This window comes from Nelusetta ayraudi, unplaced genomic scaffold, assembly GCF_046127955.1.
Source record: "Nelusetta ayraudi isolate G7.1 ecotype Tasmania unplaced genomic scaffold, CSIRO-AGI_Nayr_v1 ptg000019l, whole genome shotgun sequence".
Classification (NCBI taxonomy): domain Eukaryota; kingdom Metazoa; phylum Chordata; class Actinopteri; order Tetraodontiformes; family Monacanthidae; genus Nelusetta; species Nelusetta ayraudi.
Window position 1 is genome coordinate 2,239,420 of NW_027466069.1, and position 26,695 is coordinate 2,266,114.

General features: G+C 47.7%; 1 protein-coding gene across 1 annotated transcript in view; it reads left to right on the plus strand.

The window, feature by feature from the left end:
- LOC142888173 (low-density lipoprotein receptor-related protein 1-like) overlaps nucleotides 1-26,695 on the plus strand; it is a 97,768-nt gene that overhangs the window by 10,987 nt on the left and 60,086 nt on the right. The window contains exons 2-6 of the mRNA XM_076026242.1: nucleotides 781-921; nucleotides 14,819-14,956; nucleotides 24,242-24,361; nucleotides 24,565-24,693; nucleotides 25,434-25,694. Of these exons, the coding sequence (XP_075882357.1) occupies nucleotides 781-921; nucleotides 14,819-14,956; nucleotides 24,242-24,361; nucleotides 24,565-24,693; nucleotides 25,434-25,694 (789 nt within the window). The remainder of the gene's footprint in view (nucleotides 1-780; nucleotides 922-14,818; nucleotides 14,957-24,241; nucleotides 24,362-24,564; nucleotides 24,694-25,433; nucleotides 25,695-26,695) is intronic.

The following is a 26,695-nucleotide window of genomic DNA, read 5'->3' on the forward strand; positions in this document are numbered from 1 at the left end:
CTGTTTTCTCTTCCAGACACTCAGATCGGTCGGTTAGCGCAGCATGACAACATGTTTTATTTCCTTGTCTTGTTATCTAATCTTGTCTTTCACCCACGGGCTGGAATTCTTTCTGCCTGTGAAACTTCAGAATGGTTACATGGATCAGGAAATGTCGCCACTGAGGGCCTTGATTCACAAAGTGGCGAGTAATGAATGGGTCAAATATAATTTCTGGTTGAACTACCCCTTTATGGTAGTGAATTTGGCTGAAATAATGGATAGGTGTCGGCTGCGCTAGACTGCTGAGGGGGCCTTTTGGCGCTCTGCGCCCACCGCGCTCTGCCCTGCTGTCCCACGGCCGGATGGCTGCGTGAATGCCCAGCTATGTCTGAGCTGCAAGACATGAAAGAGCTTCTATGGTAAAAGTTAAAAAACACCTTGGAGGAGTAATAAAGGGGGAGGAAAAAGCGGAAAAAGAGGTAAGATGTCTGTGTGGAGAGGAGGAAACAACAAACAAGGCCAGAACTAAAAGGCTCCACTGTTGGTCGCGTTCTTGTAAAGCGGTTATTTTTCTGCCTGCGGGTCCTGGCCTACAAAAACATCATTGTAAACTCCTGTTGACCCCTGCGCGTTGCTTTGCACTGCCTGCTTTGCATCTTTGCTGCAAGAAGGTGGAAATTTCCTTTTTAGCTTTTGGCCTGTGGGTGAGTCACGGAGGAATGTACAGAGTTTTTACGGGTATCGATGCCTTGTTTCAATTCTCGGTGATGACGCGTCAACTTTTCTCTCTTTTCACAGATCCCAAAACAGACGATCAACCCAGAACCTGCAGCTCTAAACAGTTTGTGTGCAAGGACCAGGTGACCTGTATCTCCAAAGGCTGGCGCTGTGATGGGGAGAAGGACTGTCCAGATGGCTCGGACGAATCGCCAGATATCTGTGAGTCTCAAAGTCTCAGTGTCTCTGTGAAATAAGGAAAGCATCCTTTTTTTATTCTATGTTATTTTGTTGTTATTACTTTTTTTGTTTAACACGGAAATACCAACAACAAAAGCGGTCAAGTCTTGTAGAGCTGGATTCATGCTGCAGTCCATCCATCCATCCACCCTGAACAAGCCCAGGAAATATCCTGGGCAAGCAAAATGCACGGATCAGACAGCACTGGATACATTTATGCAAAAACAAAACCATTTTCATTGCATTTATAGGCGTGCAAAGACCATCATTCACTTTTTATGGCAAGGAAGATATCATAGAGTCCACGTGTCCATTAGCTCATTAGCACTGTGGGTGCGCCTTGATTAGCACGTTGCGCTAATGGTGTGCTAATTGGTTCGAGCACACTGTTAAAATGCAGCGTTGTCACATTTCCATTGACGGGCGACTCGCAGCGCCAGGGATCATCCGAGGTGTCTGCGTTGGCAGGTAGCCGATTAACAGCCACTCATTTTTTCTTATTGTCCACATTTGACGGTAGCTTGATTTCCCGTTTCACATCCGATCTGTGCCACTCAGGATAAAAACTCACTGGACAGGCCGAGTCGTGTCATGTAAATCCAGCCAAAAAAAGACATTGGCTGTTTTTTTCCCTTCTTCTTTTAGTTTTATTCTTTGGAATCTTGTTGTACCGCCGCTCTGTTACCATCGAGGAGATCAGACTCTGTGCCGCTGCCATGCCGTTGGGAAAAAAAAGACAATAGCAGCATGTTTAAAGAGTTTAATTTTGGACTGAATGAGAGGGTATGTTGTTGCCCTTCCAAACAAAAGGGACACAGGCTCACGCAGCGCGTGCTCCGGCTCCTCGGCTGAATTATGGCTCTAATTATGCGTCCGTGTTTAGTCTGAGTCTTCTGGGATGTGTCTGCTCTTGTCTGGACTCTTACGGGATCCGTGCGACGACAGTTCCGTCCCGGACGTTCACATCTGTCGGCCTCCCTCCCCCCACCGTCCCGTCCTGCCCTTTCCATCCATAAACTCCTCCTCGTAAAAAAGAAAGAAAAAAAAAAAGCCTTCCCCCTCTGTTTATATGCAGGAGCTAATGGTGATTTTACTGTCTGCGCGCGCCACACCTTTCGGTTTGTCATGTCACAAGCATTCCCCCAATAGTCTGGCACGCAGAGACAAGCAGCTGACAAGGCGGTGGTAAAAAGGACTTGTTTGTCGCGGGTGAAAACTCCCGGGGGCGTCAACGACTTTGGCGTGGAGATGAAAACATGTAGATTGCAGGATGTTTCAGGCACGCTGCGGCCGTGGCCACACCAAAATACGTTTCAGTGTAGGTGTTGATGGTAAGAGAGTTGAATCCCCAGCAGCAGGTGAGTTCCAGCCACTGGCTGCTGCTCGGCTGACAAAGGCCAAACTCTAAAGTCGTAAGAAGCAGGATGGCATGTGCCCTGTTTCTGTTTGCGCTACTGACGGTACAAAATGTGATGTGTCTCAGTGCTGCTGCTTCACATTCAATGTGACTAACATCCCGTCTGGCATTGGGAAAAGCAGTTTTGACGTGCCTTGATGTTAGCATTGTTAGCTAATGCTAGCTGATAGCCGCATGATAAGGGTATGTCTGTTTGAACAGGTGGATGTTTGACAGTGTGACGTGGAAAACGGACTCCCCCGGACACCCCATCTATTTGGCCAATCAGAACAATGCAGGAAAACGTCACTTACAGACATGTCAGGACGCAGCCAATCAGAACGAGCTGAGACACAGCAGCACGTACGACGTCGGGATGTCACGCTGGGAAGAAACTATTTTCTAGTGATTTTCTGGCCTTTATTGTTTTTTTGCCTCTGAAAATCCAGCCCCTCCGGTGTGTAATGGTTAGGGCGCCAGTGCTTCACGTGCATTGTTCACTTTACCAAATCAAACAGTCGGCCGATCCTTTAGGGGGCTAAAAATTCCCATTTCCTGCCGAGGTAAATAACTGTCTACTTTAATGAAAACGTGACCTGCGTGATTTGCCCCAAACGAGCCGCGGCCGTTCCATCTCTGCCCCCCTTTTTTTACTCAGTGGGAAATTGAACCGAGTGGATTTTCCGTAGCACTTATGCAATTTGGTGACACAGACAATGGTGTGATTCATCTTGTGCGTGGAGAAGAGAGGAGAGGAGACGAGTGGGGGAGGCGAGGGCGAGGAAGGAGGTGTCACGGCCTGGAATATCAAGACGTGTTCCGCTCAGTTGCCTCCTCCCGCTCGCTCCTGCGTGTCACTTAACTTTTAACTTTTTTCATGCAGCTTTCCAAAACAGTCCCGCTAAACACCTACTGAAAAAAAGAGGCACTTTTTCCACTCTGCGTGTCTGCAGCCAATCAAGCACAGTCAAAGGCGAGGTGGTGCCCTTCAGGTTTCACAATGAAATGTGGCCAGATTGCCAAATTTTCATCCACTGCGGTTCAGTTGACCCCCCCCCTCCCATTAGAGTTGTGTTTGAAGGTCTGCAGATGGAGCTACAGAGTAAACAGGCCAGGGCCAGAAATGTCGGGGAGATTTTGGGGGAGTGCAGCTCTCCAGGTTGTTTGTTGAAATCCCCACTCTGCCAGGGAGGAACGTAAAAGCCATTTGTTCATTTTCAAAATATATGTATATAAATATGTGTGTGTGTGTGTGTGTGTGTGTGTGTGTGTAAATATATATATATGTATATATGTGTATACATACATATATGTGTGTGTATACATATACACACACACACACACACACACACACACACACACACACACACACACATATATTTATTTCTTTTTTCAATCCTGGGTTTTCCATGCAGAGGATCAAACAGTTTTGTTTTCTTCTGCTCGAGTCCGACCGACGCTGTAAACAAGAACCTTTTGCACTGAGTCCTTGTGGAAACCGTAGATTTAAGGCATTGATCCAAGTAAGATGGGGACTGAAAGTGGGATAAAGCAGCTGAGTTTTTATTGTTGACACAACATTGCGACTCCCGACAGCGGCGGCATCGTCCAAAGTCGCCAGGAAAAAATACACACACAAAAAAAAAAACTTTCTCTTCTGAAGTGAGTCAGACTCTCGCCTCTGTCGTCGCTCTCCGGGCCGTTGCTCCAAAATGCCTCCTCCGCCAGTTCGGGGGTTGTGTACGGGAATTAGAGCGGGTGCACGCTGCTATAATTACGACATTATCTCCATTTCAAGTTGATTACTAACGAGAGGCTCTGTTTACAATGGGCACTCGCTGAGATTTCAGAAGGCACAAACATCTTCCTCCTTATTTCCTTTTTCCCTCTCCTTGTTTTTTCGCCGCAGTCGCTGGTCCCCTCGGCCTCTCTCCACTTATCTTCTCTGCTTATCACAGCGAGTGATCTCTCCGGAATCTCCCCCCGGTGTTTGAATTAAAGGTCCGAGCAGGCCGTCCACTCTGTCATATGTCCTAAATAAAAAAAACTTTTATTATTCCTCTTTTTTCCACCCTAAGCTGAAGCTTTACGATGAAAACGCTGAAGTACAAGATGATGGCACAAGGGCTTTTTTTAATTTTTTTTTCCCTTTCGGGTGGGGTTGGAGGCGAGGGGGGGTGCGGGCGGACGAACCAGCGTTGCTAGTTTTGTTTGCAGTGATCACAGATCCGCCGTCTGCTGGAACGACCGGTGTTGAACTCCAGCCTTGCGCACACCTTTGATCTCCACCTCAGGAGCACATGCAGGAAGAAAGCGTGCTCATCATCAGCAGCAGCAGCAGCAGCAGCAGTGGCAGCACGACTGTCTGAGTCTCTAATTGCCCGTCGTTTCCAAACCGTTTGTCTGGGCTGTAATTATGTCGAGGAGGAACCAGCAGACAGACTTCTGCCGCAGCTTCGGCTGCTTCAGTCGCCTCGCATGAAAGGAGACGACGAGCCGGAGTTTGGGAGGGATGTCGAGGGGTAGGGAGGGAGGGGGGGTCGCCGTCGGTTCGCTGATAGGATCCTCAGCCTGCGGGCTCCCGCCGCTTTTGTTTGCGGCCGTCATGAACGGCCGGAGCCCGCAGACCCCCAGCACCGCCTCCGCTAGTCAGATAGCCATCAGCATTCTGTCCATACAGGCCCCACAGGTCTGCAGGTGTGACCCTGTCATCCTCTTCTGGGACTGCAGAACCCGCCCGCCCCTCTTCCCTTCCAACTGCTTCCAGGGCTTCAGTCGCTTTCAGACGGACAAACCCATTTCACCTCAATTACATACAGGCAGCTCTCGGAGCTCAGGAAGTGGTTGACACAGTCCCCCGGGCCCGGTGTTTCCACTGTCTGCCTCTGGGCACTGGGGCTTATACATGAGTAGTGGTTTGATATCAGGACTTCAGGCAGGTCTGGTCTATCAGGGTCACTGTGGACATGTGATGGTTTAACATTTAATTTGATGGCGCTCCCGTTTAGAGTCAGAAAAGTACAACGAGTGTACTTGTCAGCATTGTTGTCATTAGCATTGTCAGCTTTTACTACTTACAAGCATATATACTACAATAGTGTAAATGTATAGCAATAGTATAAGGAATAGCAGCAGTATAAATGCAGCTGTGAAAGCTGATGTGGGTTTGGCACACCATGAAAAGCAGTCACGTCATGTAGAATTCTACAAAGGATCCAGCTGTACAGCACTGTTAGCTAATCCTAGCTAATAATGGCGTGATTTGGTGGACGAGAGCGCAAAAACGACATGTGGGCAGGCAGCCGCTGGCAGAACTTGGTATGGCCTGAAAAGCAGACGCTTCATGTTGAGGTCGACAAACAAGCGACAAACTGTAAACCTTTAAAGCAAGATGGTTATTGTTAGCATTGCCAGCTAATGCAGGCAGGCATTGCGAATTATTGCATAATGCTTTTTTTATGACGCAACAAACAGACTTGATGGGTGATAGCGTGAGTGGGACGACATAGAAAAATATAGACCCATAGTACCAGCCAACCATGAAGGCTTCTGGAGCTCTGTTGTCCTGACATTTGACAACAGTAACTGGCCAAGCGTCTCAGAGGTGGCTTTGACTGCCTTGCGGTGGGCAGGACCTCCATCAGGGCTGTTGGGCAATATTTGAACAAAGCTTTAATTCTCTAAGGTTTTGACTTTAAAACCGCTGTGTCATATCTGAAATTTCATTTTTACAGCTGGCCACAGTTGTTGTCAAGAACACTGCCGCCCTGTCTGAGTCCAGCGGCTGCGTGCAATTACGCTCCTCGCTCCAAACCACAGTCGTTGCGGTTCTGAGGCCACTGAATAGGAACAGATGCCTGAGAAAGTGGGGGCCGGAGCGCGTAAGCACTTTCTCCATCAGGAAGGAGGCCTTGAAGCCATGAAGGAATCCCTTTCATCATCATCATCATCATCGCCATCATCATCAAAGAGGGAAAACCCTCCTGCAACAGTAGCCTGCCCCCTGCTTCCATGTTAGCCCCTTTTTATAGCTCCGGACTTTAGCACGTCAATGTGTTACAGGAGGGGTTCCGTCCACGCGGGGGGTTGACGTGTGTCAGTCATGCAAATGCGCCGCCTTTCTTTTCCCCGCAGTGCCATCCGGGCCCATTCAGGCGGAATCAATGAGCTGCTGCTGTAAGAGAGAGCTGCTGTATCTATGAAACAATGAGCTGATAACTCAGCGGAGTTCACACTTGCAAATGGGGAAGCTGCTTCTTCTCTCGCCGCTCGCATCGTCGCGCTTCTAGTGGAGTTCTCTCCAGGAAAAAAACACAAAAAAATATACAGAACAAGAGGCTGTGTCCCGCGCTTAAAGGCTTTCCCATTCATGGTGGAAAAGTAATTTTGAGGAGATATACCTTGGAATGTCGTCTCATAATGAAATGGGGGTGGGGGGGGGACCCCCAGCAAAGGACACCGAGTTCATTAGAATCAACCCAAAGTCATACATTGGTCCCCCTTCTTTCTTTTTTTTTTATTAAGAACTTAGTCAAATCTCATGATTTGGACGGCGGCTTCCCTTCGGGTAGGCTCTGATCGGGTCGGCACTCTGAGGAGTCAGGCACAGCGCAGTGGCCCCAGGGGCAGAGCTGGTCGGGAGGTCGGGGTGAGATTGAGATTGAGTGATCATCTCTGCCAGTGGAGGGGGTGAAGTGGGTGTGGGCACTCCTAAGCACGGTTATCTGTCCATCTCTTGCCCTTGAGTGCCCCCCCCCCACCACCACCACACACACACACACACACACACACAAACAAGCACAAAAAACCCAGACTCTGGACGCTGGCCAACCTCGTCCTTTTGTCCGACCCGTCCGACTGTCACGGGCCGGCAGCCTCTCCAAGGTGACTGGGGAGAGAGCCGACGGCCGAGGTGGCACCATCCCACAGTAAGGAAGCCCTCTTGTATGGGAGAAAATGAGAAGATTAGCATTTGGGGTGGAGGAGAAGGAGATGGAGGGCTGGGGGCGGGGGGGCAGAGATTTGAGCTTTGTGGAGCATTTTCATTCGGACCCTGGTTACAGTAGCGTTAGAAAAAGGGAGGTGGGGGCCTTTCATAGCTTGTAATCAGACATGTAGCATTACATGGGAGGATTGGTGGGGAGGTGGGGGGGGGGTGCAAGTGCACCAAGCCGCTGGTGGTTGACACACAGAGGAAGGAGCAAAGCCCCGCTAAATCCATCCGGTCTGTCAGTCCTCGGCCGCGCCAGCCCATCGGCAGACAGACAACCAGGGGCTTTCTCACGCCACACCGGCACCGCTCGGCCGTCTCCTCCAAGCCCCCCCGCCCCCCAGCACTCCCTCCCATCCCACCGTCTTCCTCTTCTGTCTGTCCGCCTCGTCTTTCGTATCTCACCTCCGGTCGTTCCTCCGGTGCAGCTCTGCAGAGGATAGTGTGACTCAAGAATTGTCTGATTGTTCGGGCCGTGTAGAGTTCCACACAAGTGCTGCCACTTTGTCTGGGGGCAGACACTAGACAGCAGTTGTGACAGCCAATGGGTGCGTGAGTTTAACACCCCTGCTGTACATCTTCAGCTACTGTATTCACATAATAAGTGTAAAAAAAATGCAGTCCTCGAATTTGTCCCTTTGTGATGTCACAAAGGGCCACGAGACATGTGTTGGTGTTTCCAATCCGTCCTCTGAGACCTTGTTTAGCGGTCATATTGTTTTTGTCCCCTTCCAAACATGTTTTAGTTACAGTTTTAGCAAGAGGCTGTAAACAGAGGGCTAATTATGCTTCTTTCTCGTGATCAATAGCGCTTTTTACATCATTATTTGTGTTAGTCAGGCATAAAAACAAGAATCTGAAAATACCAAACATAAAGAAACTTTTTCAAGTCACTGGACAAATAATGAATATTTTGCAGCTCTTTCCATCCTTTTTGGTAGTTTTTTTTTTCTTTCTTTTCCTTTTTACAATTCCAGATGCATGCTGGATTCCTGGAGGAAAAACAAACATCTGAAGAGTGCTGTGATATTGGGCCTTTAATTATTTCTTTCATATTTTGAAATTGTGGCAGATTTTGGTGAAAAAAAGTCTCGTCTCGTCTCTGCCTGCCTGCCAGTCGAAGCTGGACACTGTCGAGCCCTGCGGGTGCACTGACTGCCTCATTAGGGCTTCGGCGCAGCCTCGTGCTTGTTATGCATGCTGTGGAAGTGAAGTGTGATTCCAGGGTGGGGAGGGAGAGTGGAGAGCGGAGGGAGGGGGAGGGGAGGTAGTTGGGCCCGCCCGTCACCCCGCACAACATGTTTATTCGAGCTGACAGCCGACTTTATAGGAGTCAGTCCAGTGGCTGCCATGGAGCCCGGAGAGCGGCGAGAATAGCCGGCCTTTATGCCCGGGACAAAAGAGCGACAGGAGATCCAAATTTAAGGTCATTGCATAACTGCAGGAGCGGAGGAGGAGGGGATGGGAGGAGGGGGGTTGCAGAAGTGGGGGGAGGGGAGCACAGGGGGAGAGAGATATACAGTCCTTGACGTCAGAAGAGGCGGTGAGGGCGGGAGCCACTTCCTCCCGAGTCAGAATTTAGTTGTGGTTTTTTTCCTTTGTTTTTTTTTTTTTTATCTTTGCGTGTTCTTGTTCATATAAGGCTCCAGTACCGGGAGAGAGATGATGAAGCTGAATCAGGGGTGGGAAAAAAGAAAAGATTTGAGCAGCTCCGGCGGCCCCCTCGGGGAGCAGCAGTAGCGCCGTTATCCCCGTATCACTCGCAGCAGATCACACAGTTTCAGACAATAATGTGCAAGCAATTATCTTCACTCCAACCTCTAATTGGTTCGAGGCTCATCCTTCGCCACCCCCCCCACCCTCCTTTTTCCTTTGTCCTCCTTCCTTCTTGTCCCTCTGCCTCTGATGGCCTCATGCCGGATTGTCGCTCACTCCTTCACCTGTCATGCTTTCAAAATGCGGCCGCTAAGTGAACCAAGTGTCGTTTCCTTATTTAAAGAGTAAAATTAAGAGTTTGTGAAATATTGGATGCGGAATACGAGCTGCCGTTTGCACAAACCTTCCCCCGTAACTTTACCGCAGGATCCGTCGGTGCAGAGAGCAGGCGGTTTGCAGGCCGGGTGAGGCGTGTTGCACCCGGTTGCATCATTCACATCCAATAAAATGTCAGGATTGACAGCGGAACCTGCCAAGAGCCTCCATGTGATCGGCAAGAGCAGAGTTTTGTCTTTCCTTGTTTGTCGCTGTGTGAATTCGTGCCTCTGGATAAAAATAATACAAAAAAAAAAAAAAAAACCCAGACTGTTCCAAATCTTTTCATTTAATCCAATTTATTCTGACTTCCACTCTACATCAGAATGCCGTTCAGTTGGGTGTGTCGGTCATGGTGAGCTGCAGGGTCTACCACAGGCTAAAGCCCACAAACTCACAACTGTGGAACTGTGGAAGCAACGCTTCAGAATGACCGGGGCAGCCTCTTGCTCTTCATGATGATATGACACGTATGATGTGACATACTGAGGCACCGCAGGTCACCGTTTGGATCCAACAGCCCGAGATACGAGATTCTGGCTCACGTGTGCTGTACGGCGTTCCATCGAGTCCTCTCTTGCGAAATACCAGCTTTTTTAATGCTGATTTATGCTGTTTTTGATTGAGTGCGCATTTGTGTGTGTGTGTGTGTGTGTGTGTGTGTGTGTGTGTGTGTGTGTGTGTGTGTGTGTGTGTGTGTGTGTGTGTGTGTGTGTGTGTGTGTGGGCGATATGGACTAAAGATTTTATCACAATAATTTCTAGCATTTATTGCGATAACGATATAAGTGAGGATAAAAAATATAAAACTATTCAACTCCATCTTTTTGGAGTTTTTTGAAACCGCACACAAAGCTGTATTAAAAAAAAAAATCCCTTTTGTACGCTCGTGAAAAGACGGTATGGATAAATGACAGAGATGAACTTCTGCTTGGAGTTACTTCAGAACGTTTAGCTACGAGTTCTACACTATCAGCCTCGTCTTCCGACGTGCTAGTGCTACACGTGTGCCGGCAGCAAGTGCGTTGCGCTCGTAAATACGGAATCAACAGAAGTTTATCGTTGTTATCGCGAGATGACCGTGGGGGATTTGTTTTTTGGGCGAGGTATCGCAAACGATAACATATCACCCATCCCTTGTGTGTGCATGTGTGTTTTAAGATGTAAATTCTGCCCTGTTCACTCCCCGGACTCCCCTTTAGAGTTGCAGAGTAACGCCACTGCTCTCGCCGACAGACGAGGCAGGAAGCGGCGGCGGCCAGTGCCGGGAGGAGGGAGAGCTTGTTGTCATTCACCGCCAACAACTTCCCAAAGCGGAGCGAGGAGTGCAGAGTTCATCTCCATTGTCCCGCCTGTGAAGTTGTTTAATCCTCCTCATTGTCCCCGCTGTTTAGTTTTAGTGCTGCTGCACCCAATTCAACTCCTGCCAGCAACGTGCTGCCGCGTTGCCGAACTCACAACAATCACTTCCTGCCGTCGGTTTGTGTGTTGCGTTGCGTTGCGTTGCGTTGCGTTGCCCGTTGCCCGATGCACTCTCACTGTGCTTTCAGAAAAGTTGCAGAGTTAGCTGTGTGTGCACAGGCGTGCCCGTGTGTGCAGGAGATAGGGTTGCTTTTCACACGTTGGTTTGCGGCACACACACACGCACACACACACACACACACACACACACACACGCACACTGTTTGCTTTAGTTTGTCCCTTAAATCATCAACACTTCTGCTCTTATCAAAGATGCCCCGCATGAATGCACGGCTGCAAAAAAAAAAAAGACAGACTGGCACAGCCGGCAGCATTTAGATGACTTTCACTTTGGCTCGTATTTCATGCTCGGAGAAAACTGTTGACAAATGATAAATCCTTGGCAGGAGTTCCATATTTTTTTATTTTTTTAATTTTTTGCCTCTCTGTGTGCACGGCAGTTTATTCCTGGCATTGCATTTTATGCAGAAATCCCCACGCTGGCAGTTTATTGAATGTAAATCAGGCTGGCTTAGAAGCGGGCAGGCTGTAGGGGTATTGCTAATATACTAGCAATACCCCTCCAAACTCTCTCTCTCTCTCGCTCTCACACACACACATACACGCACAGGGAAGAGCCGCTGTCCTCCTCCCTAAGCCTGATGTATTAGCGGCTAATTCTCTGCTGTGCCGCTGCACAGGCGGCTGCGGTGAGATCGTTTGTGGAAGCTCCTGTCGCTTTTAGGTACTTGTTTTAACCAAGTTACATTTTATGATCGGTGTGCGGTTACTAATCCCTCGGATGGATAAAGCGGGAATACTTGTGGTTTCCTTTAAAGGCTGCCGTCACGCTGGCAAAATGTTCTTGCCCCTATAAATCTCCACGCAGGTCCACGCTCTGATTCATGTCAGCGCCGTGTCCTGTGAGGATGTATGCATTTTTCTTTTTTCGCTGCCGCTCAACTAGAAACTTCCCTTACGCAAAGTAATCATGTACAGATTTTCAGTTCAGTTAATCTGATTGGCTAGTTGGAGTTTTTCCGAGATGCTTTGGATTTCTGTTTGAAAGAGCCCACAGGAGGCGGTTACAATGGGAAGGTGTAACGTGGAAGGTTAGCGGAAGAAACTTCCGTCTGTTACACTACAGCAAAGCAATCAGATTTTGGTAAGATTTGCTTTTGTTAGTTTAGCCGAGCGTCCTGAGGCTAATGGAACAATGGCGGTATTAGCCAGATGCACTGCAAAGTAGATTGCGGCCACGCCCCTATAATGAAAAATAATTCCAGACTAATAAGGAAGTATCTTGTCCAACAAGAAGAGCCCTCACTATTCATTTCCAGTATGAAAAAATCACACTTGGTTCTGATAAAGCAACCTATTTAGTTGCTGCTCCGCTAATCTATTTGGCAGCTGCCAACCTCTCATTGCAGCTCCCTCCTCCCAACCTTACCAAGCTCCTCTCATACCTTTTGGTACCTTGACCTGCAAAGACAGGTGATTGATGATGGGATCTGCGGACGCTAAGAGAGATTGAAAACCGTTTCTGCTACAGGTTGTCAATGTGGTGAGATCTCAAAAGTTGAAATGTGAGCAAACAGTGGGAAATATTCCTCCTAAAAAAAAAAGTGGAACGTCCCAGCCGTGATTTCTGGCTGCTTGATATTTAGGCACGAAACGCAGTCTGTCAAATTTAGAAGGAGGCATCTGGAGCAGGTCTGCAGTTCAGGCAGCACATATTCAAACAGGATCCTCCCCCAGTGCAGGCAGGCAGGCAGGCAGGCAGGCAGGCAGGCAGCACAGCAGATCCTTTCCTGCGAAGGAGGTGAACTTTTTTTTTCTGCGGCGCCTCGTGTTTTTTTCCTAAAATGGGTCAGCAGATGTTAGAGAGAGAAAATGGAGAGGAGAGGAGGAGGAGGAGGAAGAAGAAAAACAACAGGCAAAGCAAACTGTGAGCACTGCAGTGTGGGCTGGCGAGATAGAGACGAGTGGAAGGAAGCGGCTGCGGTGGTTTTGACACGGTGAAGGAGCTGAAGTTTCTGTCAAAGTCAGAGGCACCCGAACGAGATCCTGTTCCTGCTCCCTCCTCAGTCCTTCCAGCAATCTTCCCACAAGCTCCTCTTGCTTCTTTTAAACCCCTCGCATTTTGTTTCTCGTCCTCGCACTCACCGTGACTACATCTAGGCTACGGTTACGTAACGCGCTCGTCTATCTGACGCAGCGCGGGCGCCGGCGAGGTTCTCGCGCGCTGCTGGAATGAAAAAATAAATAAATAAATTCACATGCAGGCAGAACGCTTGATCTCCCGGAGGATCACTCGGATTTCTCTTCGCCGCTCCGCTCCACCTGTTGGCGTGTTTCTGCTGCAGCGAATGTAGATTAACGTTGGAAATGTGGACGATAAGAGGATTTTTTTTGCCCCTCCCCCCGTCGCTTTTAATGCTGATTAATGGTACTGGCAGCCAGTCGCAAGAAAGAAGTCAAATCCTGCCACAACTTGTGTGAACGTAAAGCTGCTAAGTTAAGTCGCAGTAACGTCAGTAATGCTCTGATTTGATTTGGCGAGAGATGAACCTCCAGCCGCTTTTCATCCAATTTATTCCTCAGCGCCGTTCAGGCCGCGTGGACGCCACTTCCCGTGCATTTTGCCCGGGTTTGATGACATGCTGGGAGTGCGCTATGCTAATCCTCTAGTCTTCCAGTGTGCAGGACCTAAAACATGTGGAGAGACCACCTGCTCCTGATCACACTAGATTGTTGATGTTAGCGCATGGACTTCAAACATCAAACCACTGCATTATCAGCTACAATGAGACAGAGTAAAAAAAAAAATCTCCTTCTTATTAACAGTAGCTTGATCTACAGTATCAATATCATTGATTGCATCCAGTCACATTGTCACTCGGTGTACCTTGCGACCCACTGTACCCAAGAAGTAAAAGGAGATACCACTGGTAATAACCAATAATACCAATAATGATAACAGTTGTCGTCGTCATCATATAGATACATTATATATAGGATATCACAACGAAAAGGCAATACCACTACAGGCAACTGAGGCAACTGCATGGTGTGTTGAGAATCGAGAATAGTGAGTTTTTAAACAGACGTACTGATTTGAGTTCTCGTATATTTATGGGTAGATTTTTCCAGTCTGATGGGGCTTTGTACTTCAAGGCACGTCTGCCAATTTCTTTGAAAGGGAAAAACTGGTTGTTGAACGTTTCTCAGAGGGTATGAAGATGTATATGGCATCAAATATTGTTTTGAGTAAGATGGATCGCTAAAATGGATACATTTGAAAATGAGTTGAAGTGTGTGTTTAGTTTTATGCCGCCGCCCTGCTGTGGCGTCATTAACACACATTGCATTGTGACTAGGGATTTTAACAATGAATCGATTATCAATTAATTGTTGAGTTATAATTGAATCAATTAAATTAGATTAAATTAAATTAAATTTAATTTAATTTAATTTAATTTAATTAAATTAGTTGCAATTAATGGAAAAAAATGTACACGCATTTTTTTGTTAAATGGCGTGGTGTATACCTGTATACCTAGAACAAGTTGCTTTTAAACAGTTAAAAAAAAGTTGAAATGTGACCAATTAGAAGTCAAGTTAAAGTCAAAGGATAAATGTAAAGGGTGTTTTTACTTTTCTCTAATGTAAAAATTGGTCACATTGGACCCTAAACATTATTTTGTGAAATTTCGGTTCTCATGAAAAATCCCTGCTTATCAATTAATCATTAATCGATAAATAAGGTAATTCAATTAATGATTAATGAAGCAAGTGATCTAGTCTTGTAAAGGCCAGACTTCTGGACGCTGGGCCCTGTGAACAATACTTAATTACAGACTCTGTGTGTGTGTGTGTGTGTGTGTGTGTGTGTGTGTGTGTGTGTGTGTGTGTGTGTGTGTGTGTGTGTGTGGTATTCATCCTCTGAGCACAGCGAACTCATTTCTCCCTCCCTTGCCCCGCTTTTGTGTCTGTCTCCAGGTTCACACAACCGGGTGAACCAGTGTCCCGTCAACGAGCACGGCTGCCTGGAGCCCGACGTGTGCATCCACATAAGCAAGCTGTGCGACGGGAACCCCGACTGCAGCGACGGCTGGGACGAGGGGCCTCACTGCAGAGGTAAGGAAGTCCGCGGGATGCAATCCCGAGCCCGACGTTTGCCTCTTGTCGCGACGTTGAAAAATATCATCGGCCGCCACCTCGTCTCCCTTTCCCAACCTCTTGTCTCCAGCCAATAATCTCCATTAGGCCGTTTAATGAGTTTGCCAGTCACGGCTTGTGCAATTACAATGGAGTTTTTTTTCTTTCCGGGGAGAGAAGTCATTAATTCATCAGTCAGCTCAGCCACAGGCCTACACATGCACACACACATACACACACACACACACACACACACACACACACACACACACACACACACACACACACACACCAGCCTCCTGCGGGAGCGACAGGCGCTCAAACCCGCTTGCAGCCAAAGAAGAATCCCATCAAATCCTCCACTATTAATTAGAGACAATGGAAGAATGGGAGATGGAACATATTGGGTCTGTAGTGTTCGTCTTTGTGGCAGCAGACAAAGGAGGAGACAGTGGCAGCCTCCACAGTGGGCCTCTGAAATACCCTGCCTGTTTATATAAGAAGGAGATTTGTGAGGTGTTGTTGTTTTATTAGTATAAGATCAGATAAGATAAGATCAGATAAGATAAGATAAACTTTATTAATCCTGAAGAACGTTCTCGTGCCAGATGGCTGCAGCCGTTGAGTGATCAGAGCCCCCTTAGAAAATATTTCAGTTTCTGCTGCGTGCACCTGATTTTCAGTCGCGTGTCGCTTGCAACAGTCGTGCCCTTTCCTTTCAATCAATCTCTTTTCCTGGAACATGAAAATCGTTTAATCAAATATTTACGATCGGCTCAAAAGTCTCGGCGGATCAAAGTCCTAGATACGCTCACGTTGGCTCGCCCAGACAGTTCCCGTAATCCTGAAAATCTAATTTTGTTCACTTTTGCTTATTCGTATAATGCAGCTCGACGTTTAAATGCTGGGTTTCATTTCAGGCTTCTGGGCAGCAGAGTAGCTTGACCTCTTAATCTTCTCTCTTGACTATTTGTTCTTTCAGAACATTAAGTTTTTCTTCTCCTACCTGTGAATGAAAAAAACATCTCAGAATATGAACAATGAAGAATCTCACAGTCCAACGGTGACACCTTCAGTGCCAACAATATAATAAGATGCCCAGCAATGAGTCAATGGCACAATATTATGTGCAACATTAAAAAAAACAAAGACTCTCTGTACAGTGTTTATTAAATATTGAGATCCAGTGCGAGCAAAAATAGGCTAATATTTGTAGTTACATGTATTAGTTAGCTTGTTTTTAAGCCAAAATACACACAATTTAAAAATTCCATGGTACCTCTGCAAGTTCACTGGTTCTGAGATGTGAAGTACTGAAGTGAAGTGAATTACTCATACGTTCATTCTGGCTTTGTGTTTTTTAAGCACAATGCTACAAAATAGACAATTCTGTAACATAACAAATGTTTGTATCGAGTGGATGAAGAGGTTGGCATAGGTTAAGCAAACAAGAAATGTTAAATTACTGCGCTTTTCTAGTCAGCTGACCATCCAAAGTGCTTTCAGCTACAGATCATGTCCAGACGCTGATGACCAACACACAGGGCGGCGACACACACTCATTCACGTGGCCGTCAGAAGTCATTTTTTGGCAGGTCAAGTGTCTTTGCCCAAGGACACGTCAACATGTGGGCCGGGACTGGAACCTTCCGATTGGCGGACAAGCCATATTTAGAACCCCCCCCCCGTGGTGTCGCCCTGTGGAGCAGCAGCACCGAGGGGCCTCCTGAAGTGGCCGAGTGTCGCCAGCGGGTTGAAAGTGTTTAGCATCCTGCTGCCACTAGACAAACCTTTCACACAAAACGCCACCGTGATGTCATCCTGTGGCAACATGCACCCCCTTCCCCCAAACCCCCCTCCCCCTGCAGAGGACACAAGTCCAGCTGTCCTCTACACACACCTCCGTTTGACACACACACACACACACACACACACACACACACACAGATACACAGATTCAAGTTCATGGGCTTGTAAGACTCACACTCACACGTGCACACACACACACACACACACACACACACACACACACACACACACACAGTCATCATTTAGGCAAAAACACACCCAAACACACCCCTCCCCCACTCCCCCGCACGGACAAACATACGATGTGTCCAAAAGTCCAGGTTGGGTTTTTTTTCTTTTCTTTTTTCCCCCTCTGCCATCCTGGTTTGCAAGCTGACCTCGTTTCAGGGAAAGACCTGGACTTTCACAAGCAGCCTTGTGTTTGCTTGTGCAAACGGCCCGACTGTGCAAACTCTGCCTGGGCGCTGATGTCTGAAAGCAAAGTCTGTCGGCCGGCGTGTCCAACTAATTCCGCCAAAGTTGTTGACAAGGCTGACGTGCTGAGCGCAGGCCGGTAGGGCCAGCAGAGGTCCGAGCTCACGTGCGTCTGTTTCCTCCGCCTTTTCATCCTTTTCTCCGGGGGAGTTTGCTAGTAGTGGTAGTTTGGAGTGTTGAGGAGTTGACACAATTTCTAATCAGAGATCTCACGGAGCCTTTAAAAGAGTGTTTTCTCGATTGGCCTTCAAACTTTAGTCGCTCTCTAACCAATCAGCTCCCTTTACTCATAAGAGGTTCAGAAAGCTAACCCACAGAGGAATATGATATAAATTACAGAAGAAAATGTGATGTTTTTATTATCGTAAATGTTGCTACAACAGCCGTTTGGTCGGAGTTGGACTGAATTCCTGCATTGTCACAAAAGGGTTTAGTAGGTGTGCAGCAGCTGCGTCAGTCTTCACAGAACTGGCTCGGGAAGTGCACAGCAGTTAGCCGTTTGCTAATAGCGCCTGGCTAATGCAGCAAGTTTGAACTGCAATGCGTCAATGCGACCAAACAGATTGCTAGCTAAGGCGATAGGAAAGGTGCATAGGTTTGTAGAGATGGATATGTCAAATGAAAAACAAAGAACTTTGGACAATTCTTCTGGCCTGTCGTGTCTGGAGATGCATGAAAATATTGTGCTGCCACTGGAATTAAATTAAACTACGTCGCACTGAAGTCCTGCCTGCCGTTTGTGGTTGTTTACTTGTTCGGATCAGTGCTGGCGCTCACGTACGATCACACCAAACCCACACAGTCCTGATTTAGCCTGGTGAATGGGCCTTTGGAGGTTGACTACCCACAGCAATAAGTATGAGCAGTCAGCGCTTAGTAAGGCTGGGTGATTCATGCTTGGCTCAACAAACTTTCATCCATCTCTCCATCATTTTTTTTTGACTTTCAAAAGCTCTGAAGAGGACTCGCACTTCTGTACACAAACTTGATCTTGCGTCATTTTGGCGATGCAGACTTTTTTGCCCTTGGGGGAGTGCAGAGGGAGGGGGTGACTTTGATTGTTGTTTTTCAGTCTAAGCGTAGATTAAGGAAAACACTGGATTGGCAGGCCCGAAACTCTGGCAGAAGGAAACTCCCCCGCTGCATTTCTAAGAAGTTTTCTGCGAGGCGTTTTTAGCCTGGAAGAACCCAACTTTGATTGCAAAAATAAATAAATAAAATCAAAGCAACGCTGCAACACAGTAAAAACTTAAAGTCTCATAAATATAAAGGAGGAGTCCCTGCTTGGGGACATGTAAAGAGTCTAAGTTGGGAATATTTTCCAACTCGAGCGCGTGATGTCTGACTTCAGATCTCCAGACTTGCCCCCCCTCCCCTCCACACACACACACACACACACACACACACACAAATGGCCCATTTGTCTAAATGTTACCTTTGCAGCTAATTGACAGTTGCACTGTGCCCCTCCCCTGCCCCCACACCACCACCTCCCCTTCTTCCTGCATATGGGTGAAAGTTGAGCGTGTTGATCGTTTGGGATTCGTCTTCCTCGCTCGATCACTGTGTGTGTGTGACGAGGTCTTCGTCGGGGGTGGGGTAGGGGGTTTTTCTCAGGGTGAGACCTTTGACCTGCCTCCCTCTGAAGTGACTGATTGATAGGGAGAAGAAAACGGGGTCACGGCAGCGCTCCTCAGAGCTTTCATCCCCCCCACCCCCTTTCTCTCTCTCTCTTTCTCCGCGGGGACCCTGGCGGTCGCTGCAATTGTTTGTGCACACTCCGGGTTCCTTTGCCGTTCTTCCTGTGCCGCTAACTGAAGGGGGATGGGAGGGGGAGTGGTAGAGCGGGGGTGATGGTGGGGGGTGAGGGTCCGTCACGGGCCACTTGCGGCTCAGAGGGGAAAAAAGGGATGCGTTACCTGAGTGAGCGCGCCTGCCGGCTGCGGAGTCGACTCGCGTGACACGACGTGTTTTACTGCCACCAGCCTCCGACCGCCGCGTGCTGAGACGCCACCGCGCTGCTCCACAACCGCATCCATCCCGCCTCACTACGGGCTGCCGATTAAAGGAAATCCCTGTCATTGAACTTCTCTGTTGAACTGTCGCCGATTTTTAAGCCAGACTGTCAGGATTGTGTGCGCAGTGCGTGTGCAGTGTCTGGGCCAGCACACCGCCGCCGCTCGGGACTGTGGTAGCTGCTATTTGCTCATTTACTCGAGCCGCTGCCTCTGTTTGCAAACGACTACTTTGCCTCCTCTGTCTGTGTGACTGCACAGCTTTCACACGGCTCCTCCCCAGGACTGCATACCTGCATGTGTGCATCACCGTCTCCTCCGCCGCCGCAGCCAAAGTGCCTTTTGCTTTCGCATTTGACAAAAACGCTGAGCCCCGAAAACAGCAGCTGCGTTTCCATGACAGTTTTTCGCCAAAAAAAAGCGATATTTCTAAAGATTTCGACCAAGTACAATTGCGATTTGTGTTTCCATTGAATGGTGTGAAGCGGTAATTCTCGTAAAATCTCGTCCCGTGAGATTCTACGAGAATTACGTTTGCTTTTGTTTGTCTACGTTTGTTTGCTGTAAACAATGGTTGTTATATTTTTCTCTTTGACTACTTGTAAAAAATGTTCCGTCTTCTCCTCCAAACCTAACGCACCATTTTCACTTGAAGCGAACTGGTCACGTGACCCTGTACGACGAGTGACGTGTAAATGGGAAAAAAGTGTTTTCACAACAGTTTTGCGATATAGCTCTATATTGATACATCTGAAAAACCACCTCATGAGAGCATACAAACCTTTAAGCAATATTTGACAGGTTTTTCGAAGCTTAGGCGTTTCCATTAACAGTTTTTTTTTTATTGCAATATTTAGGTTTTGCGAAATTCTATGGGTAATGGAAACGCAGCTAATGTTTGAAGCAGTGATGAAGAGAAAAGAGAGAAAAAAAAACTCCTGCTGGCTTTTGGAAAAAAAAAATGTGTCTTGCGTTTGAGATGTGCATAGTAATTTTGTGTCAGGGATTCATTCCCACGCGAGTGCTGACTGACGTCAGGCCTCGAGACGTGCTAAAATCTGATGTGATGGCCCTCGGATCCAGTGAACCGCTGTCAGCTGCAGGTAGAGGGCAGGGGCGTGTTCAGACTTGTCCCGAGATAGTTACAACACAAAGGGAGGAATGTCCTGGGATTTACCTCTGTTTTCCTTCTTTTTTTCCCAAGTGTCCCACACTGGAGTATCCTGTTCATTCAGCACATTTGAGTATTTTTTTCTTCTTCTCCCTCTTCACTTATAATGACTCTCTGAAACAAAGGGAGGCTTTGTGCGACTTAACTCAGATTTTCTCGAAAGTCAAGTAAAGTTCTTTCACAAAAAGTAGAACTATTAATCCGATCTCTTGAAGGAGACACTTTCGTGGAGCCATTGACTAGCGACAGCTGTTTACTCTGTAATTGCCCGGCTCAAGAAGCTTTTGCATTGCACAGTTTCAGCACCACTCCACTTGTTTTCGTAAACAATCTCGTAACGGTTGAGTATATACCACCTCGACATGGGTGGAGTCCCTTTACATCATATATTAGGGTGTCCTTGTTCGTATTATGGGAATCACTTTTATCAGCTTCGGCCAGCACATTGTGTCCGCTGGTACCCCTGACCTCCTGATAGACCTTCTGTTCCCATCAACGGCCTGCACTCTGCCCATTATGTTACATGTCCAACTGGACTTGGCTCCAGTCGAACCCTGGCTCGAAGTATGAACTAAAATAGTACCTGGTACCAGGTACAACTGCATATTGGTAAAGATTGAAAACTGGAGTTTGTGGTCTTGGAAAACCCTTCAAACTGTGTGAGTTGCACTTGGATGTGGAGCCCCTGCGGTTCCTCCTCACAATCTCCCGTTTTTGCTCCCATTTCTACCCAATAACTGAGTCACCTCCCTCCGAAGAACTAGCAGCCTCCTCACTGAGAAGCGACTGGAATGTTCTGCTCTTTCTATCACATGCTGGCCACTAATGGTGGGCTGCCCCTCTCAACCCCTAACCCCCTGCAAACTCCTCCTCCCCTTTTTAAAGACCCATAGACGAGTTAAATTGAAGGTTTCCATCCGTGCAGCAACGGGATCAATGGCAGTGGCATGCTTGTTTAGTGCTGAGGGCCTCGGGGGGGTGTCACCGTGTGATTTGTTGGCTTCCTTCATTAACCCCTCGGTCAGACGTGCGCAGCACCGCCGCAGCTTGTTTGCTGCGAGCTGCGACTTTCTAACTGCTCGTCCGGCCTTAAGCTCCTCTTTTGTGTCGCTCAGTTCCGCCTCTGTTTGCGCCGCGTTGCCCTGCTTCCTTCCTTCCTTCTCCAATCTGCCCGTCTCCTTCCCCATTATTTTTTCCACATCATCACTTCGCATTCTGCTGAAATCTCTCTATGAGGTTCTCGCAGGTCAGGCTCCAGAAAGTGTTTTCTTTTTGTTTGATTCACACTTTTGAAGATGTGCCTGGACACATTCATGGAAAGAGCAGTAATTTAGACAAACTTACCCCGATTTGTATCGAATTCTGGGCATTTGCCTCAAGTGTTTTTTATTTTTATTTTATTTTATTAACAGCTGATGGAAACATTTTTTGGCAAATAAATGCTGACTTGGTGCATGTGTGTAGCCATCACGGAGATGACGTTTCCCCTGTTTCACAAGGGCTGCTGGGTTTCAACATCATCTCAAGGTGACAAACTGATGATTAATTGAGCTCTTAAATATTTCTGCTCCAGTTCTTATTTTTCTTCTTCCTCTTTTTTGCAATACATTTATTTATTTGATGACAAGTCATTTTGCTAACATTTAAACTTGGCATCGCTTCCTGACCAGATGTCACATCCTGAACATTACTTGTGTACCTTTGTCGAAATCCCCGGTCTGATTTGATGCAGCCCTTATGCATCTTTAAAAAAAAAAACTAAACTAACATCAACCCACAGAGTGATGACAGCTACATTCCAGTGTGTTTCCAGAGTTTTTCTTTTTCTCCAGCTAGATGAGGTGAGAAATACCCTCAAATTATGCCCAAATGTCCAAGATAATAAAAAGTGATAAAGAATCATGAAAATCTGACATTTTCTTCCTCTTATTGGGCTCAATAGCGGTTTGCAACTATACCTTTAAGATGCATACCGCCACCTGCTGCGTCGGAGTACGTAGCACAAGATCTAGTTCATTACTTTAAATAAAAATAATAAATAATAAATAAATGACAAGTTGGCAAGTGCTCTCTTTGATTACACTTGTCATTGTAATTGCCCTAGACTGTAGCATCATTTTTTAATTATTGGAGGTAATGTTATGTGGATTTTGTAATCCGATTGATTGAAAAGATCTATTATTGCACCTAATGAGGCACTAGGTATGTATATCTACAGCTATGCAAATAGACCAGTTATATTGTTGCAGTGTCAACCTGCTACTTGTAGGCAGCCATCATGCTGGAAACTTTGTCTTTTAAACGTCTGTTTCTAGTTTGCTTGAAATCTCCTTCCACATTGACATAAACTCACCTGTCGTTGACTCTCGATTTGGACGTGCTGTTTATTTTTGTCCCCGCCGGCCACCCGTAGGTAGCCACCAGGCCACACAATGGAACCAAGTGACCCCTTGGCAGAGGCGCTTTTTTTGCGGGTGTGTTTGGCGCGGCAGTGTCTTGTGTCCTCTCCCAGTGTGAGGCACGGTGAATGGATTGGATACGGCCCACCGTGTTTGCCGGCGCGCTCTTTTCTTTCAGCGGGGCTGCAACAAAAGGCTTATTGTGGCTTGGTGGGCCACAGGCTTTATATAATAAGGGCCCTTCACCAGTCCGCTCAGCGCTCTCCTCGGCTATACTATCAGCAGCCAACTGTAAGCAAAGCATGTCCCCGACCAGGCACAGTTTATTCTTTCCCTGCCAGTTCTTTATTCCTGCGCCGGCCGCTTCTTGCTCGCCGTTATCTACAGTTCTGACACTGTGTAAACAGCCAACGGTCTCCTGACAGAGAAAGGGGATGTTTGGTGATGCCGTGGCCCGTCCTGACTAGAGGTTTGAGGAGCTGCAGCATGAGGAAGTTCTAGAAACGTGCAGGAAACTCTGGTTGGCGCTTCTCATTTCAGTCATTCTGACCAGCAAAACTAAATCGGGTGTCTCTTGTATGTTATAATTTCCTCCTCGAGTTGATCTCTGTGCTTTCCTTCACTTTCTTTATTAAATGTGTCACCGAACCCACTCATTGCAAGTCACATTTTAAGTATTAAAATATTTCCCCTTCAGATGTATCTGAGTTCAAAGGCATCATATCCCCACCTGATTTAAATCTTTAAAAGCTGTTTGAAATATAATTGGCAAACCATTTTAGACAATGACAGACACTCCCCCCACCCAACCTGTGCTCTCTCTCTCTCACACACGCACACACACACACACACACACACACACACACTCTCCAAATTCCACAACCAGGGGATGTGTGTTTGGCCCTCTTTTATTTTCCTTCTGAAGGAAGCGTCCTTGAGTTCCCTCCGGGGGAGGGACGGAGGAGGCTGCCTCTCATGTGAACAGTCAAAATAACCGACACTCCGACACACGCTGATTAATGCACTCTCATACACTTACTGGGACACGCACACGCACACGCACGCACGCACGCACGCACGCACGCACGCACACTTTACATGCACACCTCAAACCTATCTGATGTCCCGGCAGAGATATGAAAGGATAAGACGCTCTGCCTTTGTGGAGGCTACGCTGGGATTAAGATAACAAACGGAAAGTTGATCTGCAACACCCGATTAAAGAGGCAATTACTTAAAAAGGCCTCATGCGTCCTCTGTTGTAATGGAGGATTTATTTTCCCGCTGAAAAGACGGTGATATTTAACACCCCTCACAATGGGCACACATGCGCGCGCACACTTTTGTCCCGCAGACGATTTCATGTTGGTTGTGTGTCTCTTCTTTCCCCATGCAGAGCACGCGCCAGCCTGTGCCTCCCTTGGCTGCCAGTCGAACTGCACGGCCACTCACGATGGGCCTGTGTGCTACTGCAACAGCGGCTACGAGGTCGCTGCAGATGGAAAGGCGTGCAAAGGTGAGCGAGTCTTGCAGACTCATCCGCCGCCGGAAAAAACCACCACCCGGCCTCCAGGTGGCAGATTAATGCATATTCCAGGATTTGGCGGCGGCCCTGCACCGCTGTTACCCAGCAGTGCAACACTGTTGCGTCTAAACACATACTGGTGCCCCTCCCCCGCTCCACGTGCACCACTGACCCACTGACGCTCCTCCCTGCAGATTTCGACGAGTGCACCGTGTACGGCACCTGCAGCCAGACGTGCACCAACACCGAGGGCTCCTACATCTGCAGCTGTGTGGAGGGTTACCTGCTGCAGCCGGACAACCGCTCCTGCAAAGCCAAGAATGGTAAGAAGCCGCACACAAGCAGCCATGCGTCCCGCTGCGGTATATCGCATAGTCATCAATCAATCAATCAACTTTTATTTGTACAGCGCTAAATCACATCCAAAGGCGCAGCAAAGCGCTTTGTACAATCAGAGCAATTGCGGTGCGACAGTGGCCAGGAAAAACTCCCCTGTGGGAAGAAACCCTGCCTATCACGTTACCATTGTTCATGCCAAGATCTATTGGCCCTGAAACCCAATAACACCCACATTGGTGTATCTTTATATACACAGATAGAAATCAATGAACGCAAACAACTGCTATGCGACAATTAAAAAAAGTGCTTGCAGGCAAATGTTGCTGCTTGTCTCAGCTTGTCCGAGAAATGTGTGCGATGAAGTGGGACATCAGAGGGCAGGGATTAATATCGGAGTGACCTGTCTCCAGTGGAATTTCCCAATGGAAGATGAATGAAGTCGACCGCTTTCATCAGGGCAGGTCCCTCTAATTGCAATACACGAAAGGGACATCACTGACACGACCTCAGGGCAAAACACCGGAAAAATTAAAGGCGCTATACTTTGCAATATACTTTCTTACCACCAGATGCTATTTCATCTTAGCAATGGGTCTTCCAATGTAAGAAATGTTGACACTTCTCCTCCCTGTCACCCACTCTCCCTCATTTTGCTCTGTTTTTTATTTCTTACTTGTGTCCCCCTACAAAAACCCATCTGCCGACCCGACCCGTCCCACCCCAGAGCCAGTGGACCGCCTTCCGATGCTGCTGATTGCCAACCTCCACGACATCCGCTGCACCTCCCTGAGTGGCTCGGCGTCCCGGCTGCCCTCCATCCCCACCAAGCAGACGGTGGCCATGGACTTCATCTACGCCGAGGAGACCGTCTGCTGGATAGACGTGGGCGAGACCCCCGCCACCACCCACCTCAAGTGCGCCAACATCCCCGACCTGAAGAACGTGGCCAACATCCGCACCATCAACATCTCGCTCAGCCTGCACCGTGAGTGGCCAGCTCTGTTGTCGCTCTCGCCTTTGTCGGAAACAACGTGCCGGTTTGCGGAGGAGATTTAAACACTGAAATCTCAGCCTGGTTTTTAAATCTAAATCTCCCAAAGTCTCCAGTTCATCACCTTCCTTTAGTTGTGACAAACTCGGGATGCAGCTGCTACTTTCTGCCCCCCGAAAACTACCGGAGGATTCAACTGCGAGCTTAACAGTTGCTAAACAAATAAGCGTGGATGTTGCCGTAGCAGCTGTTTTTTTTTCCCCGTCTTTGCTATCAACCGGCTTCCGCAAGAACTTTGCAGAGCATTGCTGCACGTAGCGGTTCACCACCGACTGGCAACCAACAAGAAACATCAAGGTGTAGTATCCTTGCTAAAACTAGCGGCAACAAACCTGATGGAGCTGATTGAATTTTCACAGTTTGGCCACTTTGTTGTGCAAGTGTTTTCACTGAGCTCTCGATCAGGCGGCCGTGTGCGAGAAACCGCAAGCGATATAGGAAACCGTCGGGTTAGTTAGGTTAGATTAGATTAGATTGAACTTTATTGATCCCAAATTGGGAAACTACACTGTTGCAGCAATCAAAAAACAATACAAAAAGTGAAAATAGAAGAATAAAAATAAACTATACAGTATACAGTTGAGTTGTATTGGGTCAGTGCACTTAATGCCTTGCTCAACGGTTGCCGGGCCTCAATTGGATAATTGGCAACAACTCTTGCTGCTTTCCACTTCCACTAGTTCACTATTGTCTTGTAAAACTGGAGACGTTCTGGCCACGTGGTGCGAAAACAAAAACCCAAACGGAAACGCTGAGCACGGCGGCACCCAGACGCCCGCCGACAAAGGTGAGGAGGCTGCCAGCCCGTCTTGTTTTGCACGTTTCCTCTGACGCCACTGTGATTTATAACCGCGAACCTCTTGGCAAGGCGTCGCCCCTGTTGACATACTCCCAAGCTGTGTACACGTTCCGCTCTCTCTTTCGCAACGCGGCCA